Below are 15760 nucleotides of genomic sequence, written 5' to 3' on the forward strand. Positions count from 1 at the left end.
GTCTTTTAGTCAAACTAGATGAAGGCGGAGGAAGCATTGTGCCCACAGCTAAACGCAAAATCCACTCATTTCGGCCGGTGAGCCATGAGAAATATGCACAAAAGATAGGTCGAACAACTACTATCCTTAATCAACCTCCATCAGGTTCGTACAAAAGCATAACATCCTACAAATTGCGACATCGACTTTATATTCCAAGTAATATGTACATCACAAAAGTCCTTGTTTTTTAGCCTCTGAACAGAACAAACATTCTCCAGGGTTGCAATTCACTAAGCTGATCCAAAGTTTATGCTATAATCACCTTCTATACTTTTCCTACCTATAACCCTTACCCTTTCCCTCTCTTCACTGACAAACCCTCTCATTCTATCCTCCAATTTTGCTAATTCTCCATTTTCACCCACTTCGTCTCTCCATTCTAGGACTTTTCTGACTTTATCCTTATCTCCACCAATACCAGCCACCGGAGTTTCCCGTGCTAGAAGCGCGTTCAGTACAGGCTCAGCGACTACTGGTATGTCAGAGGAAGAAACTCCATTCCCAGCGCTCGATACGGGTAATCTCGATCTTGAGGTCGATCTGCTACGTATCGAAGACCGCAATGATAAACCAAACGATGATTTTGAGACGCCTTGCATTGCCGAAGAAGAGTTTTCAGCCTTTGGTACCTTGGATTTTAGACCAAATATACTAGATCTGGAAGATGGTATTCTTCCTTTAGGCGTTTCTGGGCTGACTGATCTCCCTTCTGCCAGATGTATATGAGGTGACTTCATCAACGCTGTCTGATCGGTATGCGTATTTGAATGTAAATCGAACGTCTGGAAACGATCATCATAGGTCGATGGACTTGAGATCGGTACAGGTGGACGGGGCATTCTCGTTTTCAATTTGTCGTGTGATTTGCTGGATTCACCTTTTGATATTGATGGGTTTCTGTACTTTAATGAGATTGGTGATTTATCATTGTTATTCGACGAGCTAGATCTTTTACTTAAATCTGCTGTTGAGAATGACGATGGGAACCCTTTGCCTTGTAATCTCCTTGTCGGTTTCTCGAATAATGTCGAAGCGTTGTTGGAGTACCTAATTCAATTTTTACCTTTTGATAATCAGTACAACGATTTCACTCTTTGACGTACAGCTAAGATTGGACATAGGTGGAAGGTCGACAATTGGGATGGAACTTACATGCTAGGAGCTGAAACTAGACTTTCTTCTTTTCCTATCATACCTAAATTTCTTGGTAGAGGTAATTCCCAGTTCTCCATTACTGCTCTGAGATTCACTCCACTCTCCAAACTACCGTTCATATTCATGTTTAACATTGATTCGCCTATTCCCTTGAAACTTTCTGAACATGTCGATTCTCTGATATCCGGAGCTTCCAATAATTTATCCGGAATCGCTAATCTTGATTTTGATCCTGATGAAACCATCCTCTGTTGTGGTTCTGGTCGTGGCTGTGTTTGTGTTTCTGTTTGTGTGTGTTCCGCATCATTCAGGTGTGTCATCATAGGTGAATCAGCAAGTTTATTCAGACTTGAAGACGAGATTGAGGTTGACAAGGCTTCTTGTAAGACAGATTCTCTCCATTTCTTATCTGCATTCCTACCTCTCTTTTCCGCAGCATCCAATTGGCATGGTGGTGATAAACTTCTTTCCCTGTTTTTATTCGACATCGATGCTTCTAATGGACTGGATATCTTCGATTTCAGACCTTGCTTTTCACCAATAGAGGCACTTGTAAACCGTTGCCGAGTCTGGTTCTGGTCGTAATTTTGACTCTGGATCTGTTGGTTCTGGGGATCTTTTTCGAATGCATGTGACAACGATCTAGCCATAAAACCCTCTTTACCAAATATGACTCTCAATGAATTACTTGCAGAAAGGAATGGGGATGATCTGTTTGATCTTGTCGTTCTCGACTCGTTCCTGTGATTGTGCTCCGAAGATGGATGAGGCGAAGCAGTGTGAGGAGGTAAAGGATCAATCGCATCTGAAGGTGAACAAATTGAGAATGTAGTCAAAGGTCTCCGATGAAATCTCATTGAAGAGCTTGCAGGTATTCTCTCCGTACCATAATGAATTTGATTCGTGGGAGATTTCTCATCGTTTTCGTGCACTGATACTTTCGAGAATCTCCTATTGCTTGATCGAATAGAAGCTGATTTCAACAGACCTCTGCCAAAAGAAGTAGAGGTAGCAGTCGGGGTTCTATTCTCACATCGAATATGAGTAGACCCGTAAGCATCTTCCATAGTACCTGGCCCTAAAGATCTGCTTGATCTCAAAGATGGTTTCTTCTGAATTTGTGTCTGTGGTTGTGGCGATGGGGATGACTTTTGATGAGATGGGGGAATATAAAATCTATTCTGAGCCAATAATACAGATCTTCTAGGTATCTTTTGAGTCCCCATCCCATTATTGAAATTCTTACTTGTATCAGGATAATGTTCGTTCATATGTAATACACCTGGATTAGGTAAGATACCTTGATTTCGTGGTGTAGGAGGAGTAATCACAGATTCTATCATTGGACTATCGGACATTCTTCTTCCGGTTCCAGTTAAATCTATAGCTTCTTCCAGTAATGAATCAGGTAAAGAACCTGGTGTACCAATCGGTGAAAATCCTAAACCAACTGTTGAAGGTGCTAAAATTGATAAATCACTTTCACTTTCATTACCGTTACCGTTAAAGGCAGGATGTAGAGGTCTTCCAATGATCTTTATCACACCATTACTAGCACTGCTTTTCTCCGCATTGCTAAATGAAGGATATTCTGATGATGATGAAGTCGCTGATGTAGGTGTAGAAGCAGGGAGTAGAGATGAATCTTGAGATTTTGGTGAGATCAAATCAATTGTACTAGGTGTATTGTCATAATCTTGATAGTACCGACTTCCTAAATCAATTGACAAATCATTGCTATATCTTTCATCAAGATAGAGATTGCTACTCAGATTGGGTAGACCAGCTTTCATCATTGAAGGAATTATTGAAGGAGAAGGTAACGGAGATGCTTCTTCCCTTCCTTTTATTGATCTAGCTGAGAGCGATTGCGATCTAGGTCTAATCTTTCTATTATGTTCTTCATAGGTGAGATAAGTCTTCTTCCTCAATGAAATTGATCTTTTCAGCGAAGCGAATTTGCTTTCAGTGCCATTACCCTCTAACGCTTTTCGTTTTTCCATATCTTCTTGAACTTTATTCTTAGGTTCGTCATATCCACCTAGACCTTTTCGAGTATCTCCTCTAGACATAGCTACGGATAAAGGGAAGATTGCACTTGTTCTTCTTGCCCATCCTTTACTCTGTCTGAATGAACTAGTATTTGTCGTGGAGACACATCCGGATCCAGCGGGGGAATAGTCTAGATGGGAATAGGATGGACTAGGTATGACCACTGATAAAGAGAGTGGATCACCTAAATCAGGTGCGGGAAGTAAAGGTGATTTAGCAGGATCAATAGGTGGTGAAGGTGCTGGACGAGGTGAAGACATTTGTGAAGTCATCGACTGACTTCGTCGTCTTTGTTGTATGATCGTTATTGGTGGTATATAAGGTCTCTGTATTGGACCTCTGATATTTTGAGATTTGGTATTTGTCGTCAAAATAGTCTTACTCCTTGGCGAGGATGGTTCAACAGGTTCGTTCGCATATGTTGGCTGTAATATCGTACAGTTTGAACAAGACTGAGTTATACTGTTCCGTCTCCTCCTTATGCAAAAAGACCGATTACTCACTTTACTTCCAAATTCCCAGCCTCTTCTCTCACGTCTATTTTCGATTTCCCTCAAGATTATACTTTCCCTTCTCTTCAATGGTCCGGATTGGACTGTACTCGTCTTATCGCTTGGACCTACTTTGCTCTTTCCACTCAGATCCACCATACCAGGTTGTCTTCTTAAAGTCCCCATCTCATCAGCTCCAGATACACCGGGTTTGATATCGTAATAACCCTTAGAATAATCTCTTGCTTCGTCTAAACTTGATGGAATCGGTTGAGAGATGTCAGATTTCTTGACTGAACTAAACGTTATTTGATTTGATTTAGTCTCGTTGAAGTTAGGATTGTTTGGATTTTGAGATAGAGATTGGGATTGGGATTGGGATTGCTTTGGTAGGGATCTTTTGTTCTTCAATCCAGGTATATCACGATATTGTTCATGTTTACTATTACTGATTATGAGATTTTTGGTTTTTATGGAATTTCCCCTTGAGAGTGATTGAGTTCTCTTCACTTTTACTTCACTATCGTTTTTTCTGTGACCTTCACCATCACCAGTAGCGGTGGTAGTAGCTGTAGTGGTAGTGGTACTTAGATGTATACCGTTCTTCGTATCGCTACTTGGAAACAGATAATGAATAGTAGAAGTAGATGGTGAAGCCAAGATTATCTTTGGTGTGACTGAATTACTGTTACTTCCAGGTAATGGTGAACCACCTGAAGATAACACTGTCGAGGGTGGTCTTGATCTATTCGTGTTGGTATTGGTGTTCGCGTTCGAATTGGACTTGGAATGGGTGTTCGAAATCGAGGTCGGATGTTGAGGTAATTGAACTGGTGTGGGTGAGGTGACCTGAGAACCGAAAGGGTCGATTTGCGATGGTGATCCGGGTGTATAATAAGGGTTAAAACCAGTGATAGGACTAGGTCCATTATCAATCCCGTTTACATTTACATTTGCGTTGGCACGGTTCACTTTCACTTGACTTTTGTCCCCAAATCCTGATTTTCTCGTACTGTCACTACCATCATTCATCCGTATTGATATCGATTCATTATCTTTTTGTCGGGAATGAAGGTGGTGATTTGGTGTTGAGGGTAAATGAGTTTTAGGATCTGCTTCAGAACGATTGTTGTTATGGTTATTCGGCCATTGATGAAATAACGTATTTGAAGATCTTTGTGATTTTACCATCTCTCCTGAGTCCCCGATAGAAAGTGTCCTGTTCGCTATAAGCTGTTCGCTATGATCACCCTCTCCAATGACAGATGAGATGTGATCCTTTTTGTTTCGGATTAAACACTGAGGCACGGAAACAAAGGGTTAGATCGTTTTGGGCGCAAGGAAAATTCGTACAGCATCGTGGTACGATCAGATCAACATTGTGAATACTTGTGGAACTTCCCAATGGAGGCTCTCAGGCTCTCATTGCATACAGTCAAGAGCAAGATAGAAGCGAAATTGTGATGGATTGTACTCACCGAAATTTGCAACAATCGCTCGTGCCGCCCAATTGTGAAACCGCCACCAATACAACGCTATCCTGTAAATTCAGGATCACCGGATCAAATCTAGGGAGTATCAATGAATGGAATTAGGGAATTATTAGTACAATAGGTACAGTAAGACTGGGGGAATAGTGAGACTTTTCGATGTAGATGAGATGTTTTATCCCTTTTACATCTTCAGGATCTGTTGGAAAAGGCATAGTGATCAAGTCCTTTTGCAATATGTGAAGCGACGGGCTTGTACGCTTGCTTACACGTATCATACCTTCAAAGCTTGCGTTTAGCGCTTGACGAGTAGATGAAAACGCCACTTTCGCCTCGCCAAGTTGAGTTTCAATTTGTACTAAGAATCCAGGTTTCACTGATTCTAAGCTGCACATACCTGAAGACGACCTTTAGTGAGCTTGTGACTGCCTCAGGTAATTCCGATGCGACTCGGCGTCGACCCTTGACGGTCAAATAAAAAGGAAGGCCGCGTGAATATCTTTCGAAAACACGCGGAAATATTCATGTCAAGTTTCTTTCACAGAAAAAGGAAAAGGGTGGAATCTTTTTGAGAGATGTCGAATCGAAGTGTAGTTGGGGATTCAGATAGGACATGGGTATACATACAAGAGTAGAAGTAGATAGATTATGTATCTCTGATATAGAAGAGCGATCCATTGCATTGCTACGAAAGTACGAAAGCAGGAGTAGTGGCAATATGATAACAAGAAAGAGTGGGAAACTGCACGCGAAAGGTGAAAGCAGCTAGTCTAACGATGTAACTTTTCTGAAGAGCACTGCGGGAAAGGAAATACTGATCTGCGAAATGTTGAGTCAATTCAGCTGGAAGCCCGATCAAGGACTGCGCGTGACGGGAACCATCCCACCATCAACACCAAGGACCTTGATGTGTGGAGTTCCGGTCAAAGGCTCCACTGTGAAACAGCTCGACGAAGATTGCGTCAAAGGAGGTACATGTACATTTCCTCTTGATGTAAGATATCGTGGGCTTCCAATGATCGGTCTTCGATTGTTCACAAGATGCTATGTATGAATTCAGATCTATCAATTCACCTCACATTCGTATAAGTATACATCGTGTCAATATCTCAAGACTACTTCATCGGCCATCATCATGTCAGCTGGAGATTCTACCAATTTGGATGACAGGAGTGCTCCTGAAATGGTCATTCAGCCCTGCAAATGTCAATCTGAAGTTTCCTCGGGTCTCTGGGGACCTCATGTCTATCTCGTTCGGTTAGAGATCTCGCAAATACTGTTGCATCGACTGGAACCTATATATGTCATGATTGCGTGAGTTGATGTCCTTCTTGTCGACATAATAGGTGGCCTAGAAATACTGATACCCATGTTCTCACTCGAGAAAATAGACCTGGGATTCACAGTGTCGAAGCGTAAACGAAAGTACTCGCGCGAACTCCAGTGGGATTACCATCAAGAAAGAGGAAGAAGAAGAAGATGAAGGAGAAGGAGTGACGAGTTATACCTCAAATGGTGAGACTATTCAATCTGGACATCACGACTTTGTCTTCTAGCTGATATCTGGCTGGGGAATATAGATACGCATTTCGCTGCACAGAGAACAAAGAATAATATGTTTCCTGTAATACACTATATGAACGGTGCGAGCACTGTGTATTATTTCCCCATATATAAGGAAGATGGTACCGAATACACAGTGGACGACCAACCCCCCATCTACTATGAAGAATCAGACGGACTTCTTCACCTTGTCCCCATCACGAGCGGATGAGTGAGGGGTTTGATCCGTTGTTCATGAATGACGTTTCATGGGAAGGCTTCTAATCATAGTTGTCTTGATTCATTAAACTTTAGTATTTATGAATTAATTGTCGTCAAATCTCTGTGTAAGCTGTAAGACCCTCTGGGTACGTTTTTGATCGCCGCCACCACATCGATCGTCCCTCCCGAAGAGATCTGTGACTGTGAGGCATAATGAGTATCGACTAACACGAGACTACATCATTCCTTTATTGCACTGAACGCATGGATTAAGCAGCTTACTTGTGATTACCCTTCTTCCTCATTAACCAAATGTAAGCTAGATCTGAATCTCATCAACATTGAGTTAGTGGTTGGGCAAATACGATAGAATTTGCAAACACTCTGATTTACTTATCAGACTGCTTCTCCTATGCTATCGATGTAACGCGCTGAAAGAATCCTGGAATTATTCTACATTGTGTTAACACTCACAATATGTATCTCAGAAAACGCTCAATAAAGGAGAAGAATGATCCGATAAGGGTTTTCTTCTAAGTCAAGATGAGGGCCTTTTACCTTCTTGGAATGACAGAGCAGATTTTATGCTTTCTAATTTCGACTCATCGAAGACATCCAGACCGCCGACAGCGTAGCTATAAGAGCCCCCCACCTCTTCCTCTCTCTCTGAGTTCTTCATTACAATCCATCTTGCCACCCTCAATAGCATAGCGTATTAATCAAGATGTCAAACTATTCCGCGAGTAACTCTAGCACCGTAATCACTTGCAGCTGTCGCGACCTCACCTGCGGAGCTCATCCTGGTGGTGGTTGTTCTTTCCAATTTGAAACTAGCAATTCCGGTCAAGCTCAAAACACGACCTGTGAAGGCTGCGTAAGTATTTCTGCTATATGCGCACATGATCACAATCAGAACGTTCCTTTTTTGCAGCTGACATGGGAATGGAGATACTGATAAGAACCTCGAAAATGGTTTAGGTTTACGCAAAGAACTGTCACACAAGGGGACTTGGGTCAGGTCCTGAAAGACGATCTTTTCCGGAATCAATTGACGTCATTCAAAGTGACATTAGAACTAGCAATGCAATGGCTTATGTGCCTTCTGGTATGCAACCATCTGGAAATGTCTAGGTAGCCCTCGTAACGCTGACATCGCTAAAAAACAGGACCAACCACATACAGTTTAGATGGCGACGGTAGATTATGGGCTGTGCCTACCACTCATCCCGATGGCAGATCAATCCAGAGGTTGGAACAGATCAGTGCCACTCCCATCACGAGGACCGGTGTTATCAGTGGTCCCGTGGTTCAAGCGTATTATGATGCAGCAGGCAAGTTTGTAAGGATTTCCTAGTTCGTTGGACCTTCGGACAAAGGCAATTGGGCAGAAAGGTCCGGTAGTGATCTGCATTAGGAGTAATTTCCCTTCCATTTTGTTTTCTGTTGATATTTACGTGCAATGCTAGCATCATTTATGTAATGTTTTGTAAATCGTTATGGAGTATGATCCAGATGATTTTGCACAGATCTCGCGATGGCGAAGGACCCATTTTCTCTGCGCAAACAGAGCTTAGTTCTCTGTGATCGCGGTCAGCCATGCTGCCAAGCCCATACAACACTAGTCCGGGCGACAGGACCGCCTGTTTTCCACCTGACGGAGAGACAAAGGACCTAATCTACATGTAAGCTTCTAAGGAATGAGGGCTCCCGGAAGTATTACATTGTCGGATAAAGACCATCAAGGTAATCTTGGTTTGTTCCTGGTCTTAACTATACTATGAGGAGGGACATCAAGTACATTTTCAACGCCTTCAACAATCATCTCGATATATGCTTGTTATATTTTTGCTCTTTCTAAAAAGTGTCTTCCGCCTGAATGACAAACCTATTTCCTTCACTTCCCTCTACCATATTTTCTTCCATATGGTCATTTGCTGGTCCAATCCATTCATGCAACCACCTAAAGACCTCAGTCTAGAGCGTAAAAGTTAGTTTGTTATGTCCTCTTAGCAAAGTAGACCTTATGTTCACGTCCAAACTTACATGCCATCGCAAAGAATTGTGCGGCTTGAGAACCTGAGGCCAGAGTTAGCTGAGGCATGAGAGGTCAAGGGGAGACAGCTTACCCAGTGATTCTCATCAGGGAAGTAGACAAACCGGCTTGGTACTCCTTGGCTGTAAAAAGAGTCAGCAAGTCATACGAAACGTATGTTTAAACTTACGTCTGAAGAGCAGTGAAAGCGCCTACAACATTGGTTCCCGTCAGTTTACTTGGCTCATCACTATTACAGTGTCAAAACAAGCTTACCGAGACCTTGCGAGTTCTCCAAACGGTAGTCTAATTCTTGATCAGTACCTCCATACATACTATACTGGCTGATTAACAAGTTGACAGCTTACCTTTACCACCTTGAATAACAAGCTCGGGCGTCGTCCACTCGATGGCATGGTTTACAGGACTCCACCTGACACGTAGTGTGAGTTACGTATCTATGATGACCCGGCCTAGATACTTACTTCTCGTAATTACCTCTATGATTTAGAGGAGTTCCAGCAAAATCCCTGTGATTCGTTTATTAGTATAGTTTTGCCAGTTATTACTTGACCTAAGCTCACTGGGTCGGGAACCACAGCTCCTACAGCTCGAGACGTCAGCTTGTTGAAGTATCGAGAGAATGAGAGCGCTCGACTAACCTCGGTGGAGAAGTATGTAGTTACAGTGTCGAATACTCCGTCATGACATACCAAAGCCTTGAAGCCAAAGTGCTCATTGTGCCCATTGATCCAGTTGACCATGTATCCACCATAAGACGCGCCAAGACCCGCAGTACGTTCAGCATCAATCTGAGAACATTAGTCAGACAAGAGCGCTCGGTTAGGCCTGAAGTACTTTACCTCGGGATATTTGGCGAGAGCAGCTTGGTATCCAGCCAAGAGATCTTTGAAAGGCTCTGAGAGGAAGGATTCAGCTGAGTATCATAGGAGACAAGATCTTCCGTGAATTATAGACTTACTTCCTCCCCAATCACCTTGTATAGCATCAGTGAAAACCTGTCCATATCCTGTAGAACCAGTAGGATTTATCGCGACTACGAAGTAGCCTTGGGACGCAAAGACAGCAGGGTTCCACCTCGTCGACCACGAATCCTCCCATGCTCCCTGAGGACCACCGCTGTAAGAGAATAAATGTTAGATGAAGGTTGTTCTGCTTGCCAGCTGACTTACTGTATTAAGAAAGCTATGGGAAAAGGGGAAGTTAGCGCACGAGCCTCATTGTGGTTAGAGCGAGCGCTCACCCAGAGGCCAAGTCTTTCTCTGCCCTTCCTCCCACCCTCGGGGTTTAAGCGCCCAACCCATGACTTCCTTTCCCTCAGCACCCTCAAACCAGAATTCTTCTCCTTCAAGACCCTCCAATCTGTCTCCGAGAGATTTGGCAGACCAAGCAGTCAATCGCCTTAGAGAGTCATGAGGCAACTTGTCTCCATCTTTGTCGCCTTCTTCGGAAGCGAGCTCTGGCATGCCGAGTCTCTTCTTTGGGCTGGGAAGGGTAAGAATGAAGTCATCCGATGGGGAAGTAAGTGATTGTTGAGAGATGAGTATTGAGCGTACTGTCAATGGGGTGATTGAAGTCGTGGATCCGTTGAAAAGAAGAGGAGTAGGGAGATGACCAGGATGCGTCAGATGATAAGGCAGAATTCGACCATGGTGTTCCGCAGTGAAGTAGAGCGATTGCGAATCCAGAGACCACTGTAGGCGTCCAGGATATCAGATTTTACTCGACGTCCCCCCCTCATATCACACACGGGCATCGCGGTCAAACAAGAGGAGAAAAGAGGTTGCACCCACAGTCAAGCTGCTGGGACTTCTATCCCATTCATCCGTCCAACGTTGGTTCCCTTTCCCCTCTTCATGAACTACGATGACTCTCTTATCACTCTCATAACCATCTTTTCCCATCTCAAGCCAAGCCAGTTTGCTGCCATCAGGAGAAAATGCCAACGACGAGATAGAACCATGAGCGTGTGGAGTAAGATGCTTGGGCGAGGATGAAGCAGAATGTCCCGTAAGTGCAAGAACGAAAATATCTTCCCTGGTGTGAGTTGCAACGTTGATATGAGGGGTTTTGATTGCTGCTGCGAGTGTATGAGGAGTAAGGGCGAATGATGTGATTGGGTCCATTTGAGAGTACTGAAATCTTACGTCAATACAACGCAAACGCTGAGCGAAGGCGGACATGCAGTACTCACTAGTCCGGTATCGTTCAGAAGATTGACAAATTGTGGTCTTCGTAAATCTGGGAAAATACCCCATACTCCAGCTTTGTTGCTCAACCGGGTCAGACCTACAGTCCAGACCCTACCTGGGATTCTCCACTCGTCCCAATGCCTGACAAACAAGTCATCGTAAACCAAAGCGGAGTCACCGCGGCTTTCCCACTGTTTATCGAATGATCCAGTCGCCTCAAAGTCCCCAGAATGCTTCCAAACTTTGCCTGAGAAGGCAAGCAATCCACCTTTAGGCTCGAATCGAAGTGCGGTGGGATCCACTCCATCAGGGAAGGTAAGGATCTCTTCTGGCCGAGCTAGTGGTGTCCCTGGCAGACTGCCAACGGTGTAGTTGATCGTTAAGGAGCATAGCGATGATCCGTTGATATAAGCTAGGGTAGAGGAATCGAGCCAAAGGAATTGAGACGCTTGGTTAGCTGTAGTGTTCAGAAGAGAGATAGGAGGAACGGTCAAAGTCGTATTCAAAGCAAGAAGGTAAATTGAACGATTCGTACTAGACAGAAAACCACGTTAGAGCAAGACAGAGTGTACCGTAGAATGGAAGATGTCTCACGAGTCCGTCTTAGGCTCCCACTGGTTTACCACTGATACAGCATGAGTTCCATCAGGTGAAGCTATAGCGGGTTGAGGTCGAGGAGTCGACAGCATGTCTTTAGGTGTGAAAACATCCTGCAAATGTTTTGCTTGAATGGTTGATGCTATACCTAGAGCGGCTAAGCTGAGCAAACGCATTTTGATCACGGCTGATGGAATATGCAATTGACCAAAGTACGAAAGAGCGTGAATGTCAACATATGACAAGGGATCAGTATCAGCAATTGACGACTGCACGTGGTGACATCATCATCTCGACAGTACAACGCGGTCAAGGCCGAATCCTTCACGGGGGGGGAGAGAACCAAATCTGCAGATTCAAGCAAAACATGAAGATGATCCTGCACTTACCTTGTCTTTTCTTTCGAAGCCCCCCTACTGTGAACCATGTCCTTGGGTCCACCACATCTGCCATCGCCAGCACTGACCCCAAGATCTGAACTTCCACAGCCTGCGGCTAATTCGATTCCTGATCAGGCAGCTCTGAGGGCGGAATTGGAGATAACATTACTTCGACTGACTCAGGATCTTTATGAGCTGGAGATATGCGCCGGTGATGTTGAGAAAGAGAGAGAGGATGCTGTACCCACATACCTGTAAGCTGCGTGGTTGCAAATTGGTACTTTATAGAAAAAGGGCTGATCAAAAGTACCGATGACAGAATGAACGTGAATCAAGGATTTATCAATCTCGAGAGAATAGCCAGTCAATTAGGCGATAGTGTTCCTCATCAGGTGGTAGAGTGAGTTTGTCATCCTTAAGACCATCCTTGCAATACCTCACCAATCCGGAGAACATTGGTGGTCTCTCTGAACATCGCATGAGGAGAGCTAATTCCGTATTCCATTCATATAGTCACATCGACCGGTTCAAAAATCCTCATGTAGTTACTAAAAACACTTTAACGCGTGCTGTTGGAGAGAATCAATACGCTCTAGGCAGGGTACTAGGTTTAGAAGTGAGTTCATCACACGGCATATTTTCTTCTTGTTATGGTGGGATAATATTTGGAGGGCGGCTAATGTGCAGTGAAGAGCTTCCGACGTCAATTACACGATGCTCTTTCGAGCGAGTTCCCGGAAGCTGCTTTACCTGAACGAAGGCATCATCCCATAGTGCCGATCAAGGTGGATGACGAGGAGTGTGACGGGAACGGGAAAGTCACTCGAAGTAACGGAGGTTCCGATGTTAGCAACGTGAAGGTGGAAGAAGGTAGAGAAGTGGTGATCAGTGGGAACGACCAAGCATAGCATGGTGTCCATTCTCTGTATGCGCTGACTAATAACGTGTCCCCCCTTTAAGGCAAATGTTAATAGACCAGGAAAGAAATATATACCTTGCATTGATTGACATACCAAAACATTGTATCACAATATGTATCTTACTTACATCATCATGTAAACAAACATAGCACTCCTTTCCGTCTTAAACCATAGATTTAGCATTCGTCGCCATTGCATTGATCGCGTTCTTCGTTAGAGCTACCAGGGTAAAGCAGAGTACTTTTGGGCAGCCTTGATGATCAGAGCAAAGCATGAAATTACTCCGACGCCAAATAGTGCTGAACGAATGGCTGACTTTTTGCCTGCAATAGCTAGACATTAACATCTGCCTCCGTGTCCATCCATTTATAGAATGGTGCTCAAACGATGAGGACTTACGATCCTCAATGAAGATATAAGCTAAAGTGTAAGCTATTCTACTCAATACCCAGATGGCAGAATACAGATGTAACGATGAAGAATCCACGTGCGCTGCATTGGCTGCTACCAGTGATGCTGCAAACAAAGGTAGATTTCTGGGACAAATCCAAAGTTAGCTCTGTGCCTTTTGTGTCTTTGGCAGACGAACCAAAGAAGCTTAGTGATACATACACATGCGTGTTGTTTTGGGCTGCGTTGGCCCGCTTGATCCTTCCTTTGATCTAATCACACACGGTTATATGCCGACTGTCTATATCACATATCTGCAGGTCATGCTCACCTTCAACGGTATGGCCGCTGCATCCATATTCTGCCAACTGTCTTTAGGATTCTACCGGCGGCGGATGGACCCAGGATGTTAACAGGACAGCACTGCGAGGCTTCTCTAATGTTGTGAGCAAAGCTTCAACTCACGGCATTATCGAATGATCCTCTAGCATACTTCTGAGCAGCTGGAGCGGCCCACCAGAGCGGAACCATTCTAGCACGAAAAGGAGGGTTTCAGTTTCATATCGAGACTCGTATGATAGTGAAAGGGATCCGCGAGCCAGAGTCGGGCACCAAATGGAGACTTACCCGACTAGCCATCCTACTGGAATGGCGTAAAGCGAATAATTATACTGTAAGCCTGGAGTAGAAGCTAAATACGCGTATGACATGATGAGACGATGATAGCGATCACAAGAATGCGGCAATAGATTATCAACTTCAAGGAATGTTGTGATTGCAAGATGCATGCTTCTCAATGATCTCGGCAGAGTGAGGCGAAGGTACCGGAAATAACTGGACCCGTGGATATAACATCAGGGAATTCATACGCTGAACGAACAGGGTAATGTGATGTACAACCAAGACTCCTTGCCCTCGGTGATGATCTCTAATCTCACCGACGTCCGTCTGTCATTCACATATAAGGCTTTGACCACTCATCACCAGGGTATATTCTTATACTTCAAGGCAGCCTTGATGTATAATGCGAAGCATGAACCTATCCCACCCAAGTAGCAAATGGACCGGATATACGATGTTTGATCTGGTTGTACGGATTGTCAGATCAGCCAAACGTCAAGTCGATTAGGTTGGATCAGGACAAGACGGAGTACTCACCATCTTCGATGAAGATATACGATAAAGTATATGCTACCCGACTAATCAAAAATCCAGCTGAGTACAGATGGAGAGAACTCGAGTCAACATGTGCAGCGTTGGCAGCTGCTAAGCCCGCAGCGAACAATGGTAGATTACTAAGAGCAATTATGAGTGAAGTATTAGCGTGTGAAGCGAAGCGGAGTTGAAACTAGAGCGAGTGAGTTACCTACACATGGGTATTGTTATTGGCTGCTACTGCTCTCCTGATCCTTCTCTTATCCTAGGTGATGGAGGTCATCAGCGCTACATCCATGAAAGATTGAAATGTATAGAACGAAGAGTATCTACCTGTGAAGAGATCGGAGCTGAGTCCAACTTAGACCAACTGTCTCCGGGATTCTGAAATCCCACATCAATTCAGATCGACGTAATTTACAACAAGACCATTGTAATTAGGATACTCACCGCATTGTCATATGTCCCGGGAGCTGCCGAGTTAGCTTTGCTAATGGACCACCAGAGCGGAGCCATCCTACAACCATTACATGTCGATAAGCAAGCTAAGAAGAATAATAACCGGTGCGATAAGAGATCGAAGAGATAACCCACCCTACAGCCCATCCTATAGGTACACTAAATAGGGAATAGTTGAATTTCAATCCTGGCGTAGAAGCGAGATATGAGTATGACATGATGTACAAAGTATACTTGGTTAAACGGTGATCAGCCCTTGCAGCTTATAGTCAATGGATAGAAGGGACATAACGTCCAAGTTTAAAAGATTACCTGGTCTATATAGCGGTTTATCTAGCATACAATACCTTGATAGACGTCATCGTTCATACACCGTGATGAAATATCGTTTTCACTTGGTTGCCGTAAACAAGAACGTAACTTAAAAGGTGCTCCGCGCATATCAAGTTCTTGTTAATCTCGTGCTTTCCTACCTTCGCTTTAGTGACGAAAAGATGAACAGATACCCCTTGCAGCCATTTCGCTCAATCATCCATGTGCTGCGCTACTCGCTCTAAACATAAATAGAAAGTTTTGAGCAAAATGCAATTACGCAGAAGAGACCATTTTGTGACAAGCTG

The 15760-nt window shown here is 44.0% G+C and overlaps 7 protein-coding genes across 7 annotated transcripts; 3 read left to right on the forward strand and 4 right to left on the reverse strand.

Moving 5' to 3' along the window:
* Positions 1 to 272: 272 nt before the first annotated feature.
* Positions 273 to 4931, reverse strand: IL334_003567 (uncharacterized protein; the record flags this gene model as incomplete). The annotated part of the gene is made up of 3 exons (XM_062935297.1): positions 273 to 1089; positions 1195 to 3674; positions 3753 to 4931. The coding sequence occupies 3 exons, from the start codon at positions 4929 to 4931 to the stop codon at positions 273 to 275; spliced, it is 4476 nt and encodes a 1491-aa protein (XP_062791348.1).
* A 1434-nt stretch (positions 4932 to 6365) lies between these two features.
* IL334_003568 (uncharacterized protein) lies at positions 6366 to 6786 on the forward strand (the record flags this gene model as incomplete). Its single annotated transcript, XM_062935298.1, has 2 exons — positions 6366 to 6544; positions 6675 to 6786. 2 exons carry the CDS (start codon positions 6366 to 6368, stop codon positions 6784 to 6786), a joined length of 291 nt encoding a protein of 96 aa, XP_062791349.1.
* A 1294-nt stretch (positions 6787 to 8080) lies between these two features.
* Positions 8081 to 8348, forward strand: IL334_003569 (uncharacterized protein; the record flags this gene model as incomplete). Its single annotated transcript, XM_062935299.1, has 2 exons — positions 8081 to 8099; positions 8161 to 8348. The coding sequence occupies 2 exons, from the start codon at positions 8081 to 8083 to the stop codon at positions 8346 to 8348; spliced, it is 207 nt and encodes a 68-aa protein (XP_062791350.1).
* A 500-nt stretch (positions 8349 to 8848) lies between these two features.
* On the reverse strand, positions 8849 to 12012 carry IL334_003570 (uncharacterized protein; the record flags this gene model as incomplete). Its single annotated transcript, XM_062935300.1, has 16 exons — positions 8849 to 8968; positions 9038 to 9070; positions 9121 to 9169; positions 9217 to 9238; positions 9303 to 9332; positions 9395 to 9459; positions 9512 to 9556; positions 9611 to 9630; positions 9689 to 9838; positions 9890 to 9945; positions 10009 to 10166; positions 10220 to 10232; positions 10291 to 10741; positions 10841 to 11182; positions 11242 to 11773; positions 11834 to 12012. 16 exons carry the CDS (start codon positions 12010 to 12012, stop codon positions 8849 to 8851), a joined length of 2265 nt encoding a protein of 754 aa, XP_062791351.1.
* Positions 12013 to 12261: 249 nt separating this feature from the next.
* IL334_003571 (uncharacterized protein) lies at positions 12262 to 13124 on the forward strand (the record flags this gene model as incomplete). The annotated part of the gene is made up of 4 exons (XM_062935301.1): positions 12262 to 12470; positions 12536 to 12616; positions 12730 to 12832; positions 12909 to 13124. 4 exons carry the CDS (start codon positions 12262 to 12264, stop codon positions 13122 to 13124), a joined length of 609 nt encoding a protein of 202 aa, XP_062791352.1.
* A 231-nt stretch (positions 13125 to 13355) lies between these two features.
* On the reverse strand, positions 13356 to 14236 carry IL334_003572 (uncharacterized protein; the record flags this gene model as incomplete). Its single annotated transcript, XM_062935302.1, has 6 exons — positions 13356 to 13459; positions 13536 to 13672; positions 13749 to 13798; positions 13858 to 13908; positions 13992 to 14058; positions 14154 to 14236. 6 exons carry the CDS (start codon positions 14234 to 14236, stop codon positions 13356 to 13358), a joined length of 492 nt encoding a protein of 163 aa, XP_062791353.1.
* Positions 14237 to 14506: 270 nt separating this feature from the next.
* IL334_003573 (uncharacterized protein) lies at positions 14507 to 15358 on the reverse strand (the record flags this gene model as incomplete). Its single annotated transcript, XM_062935303.1, has 6 exons — positions 14507 to 14610; positions 14685 to 14821; positions 14897 to 14946; positions 15015 to 15065; positions 15132 to 15198; positions 15276 to 15358. 6 exons carry the CDS (start codon positions 15356 to 15358, stop codon positions 14507 to 14509), a joined length of 492 nt encoding a protein of 163 aa, XP_062791354.1.
* Between the last annotated feature and the right edge of the window lie 402 nt (positions 15359 to 15760).

This window comes from Kwoniella shivajii, chromosome 4 (genome assembly GCF_035658355.1).
Source record: "Kwoniella shivajii chromosome 4, complete sequence".
Classification (NCBI taxonomy): Eukaryota; Fungi; Basidiomycota; class Tremellomycetes; order Tremellales; family Cryptococcaceae; genus Kwoniella; species Kwoniella shivajii.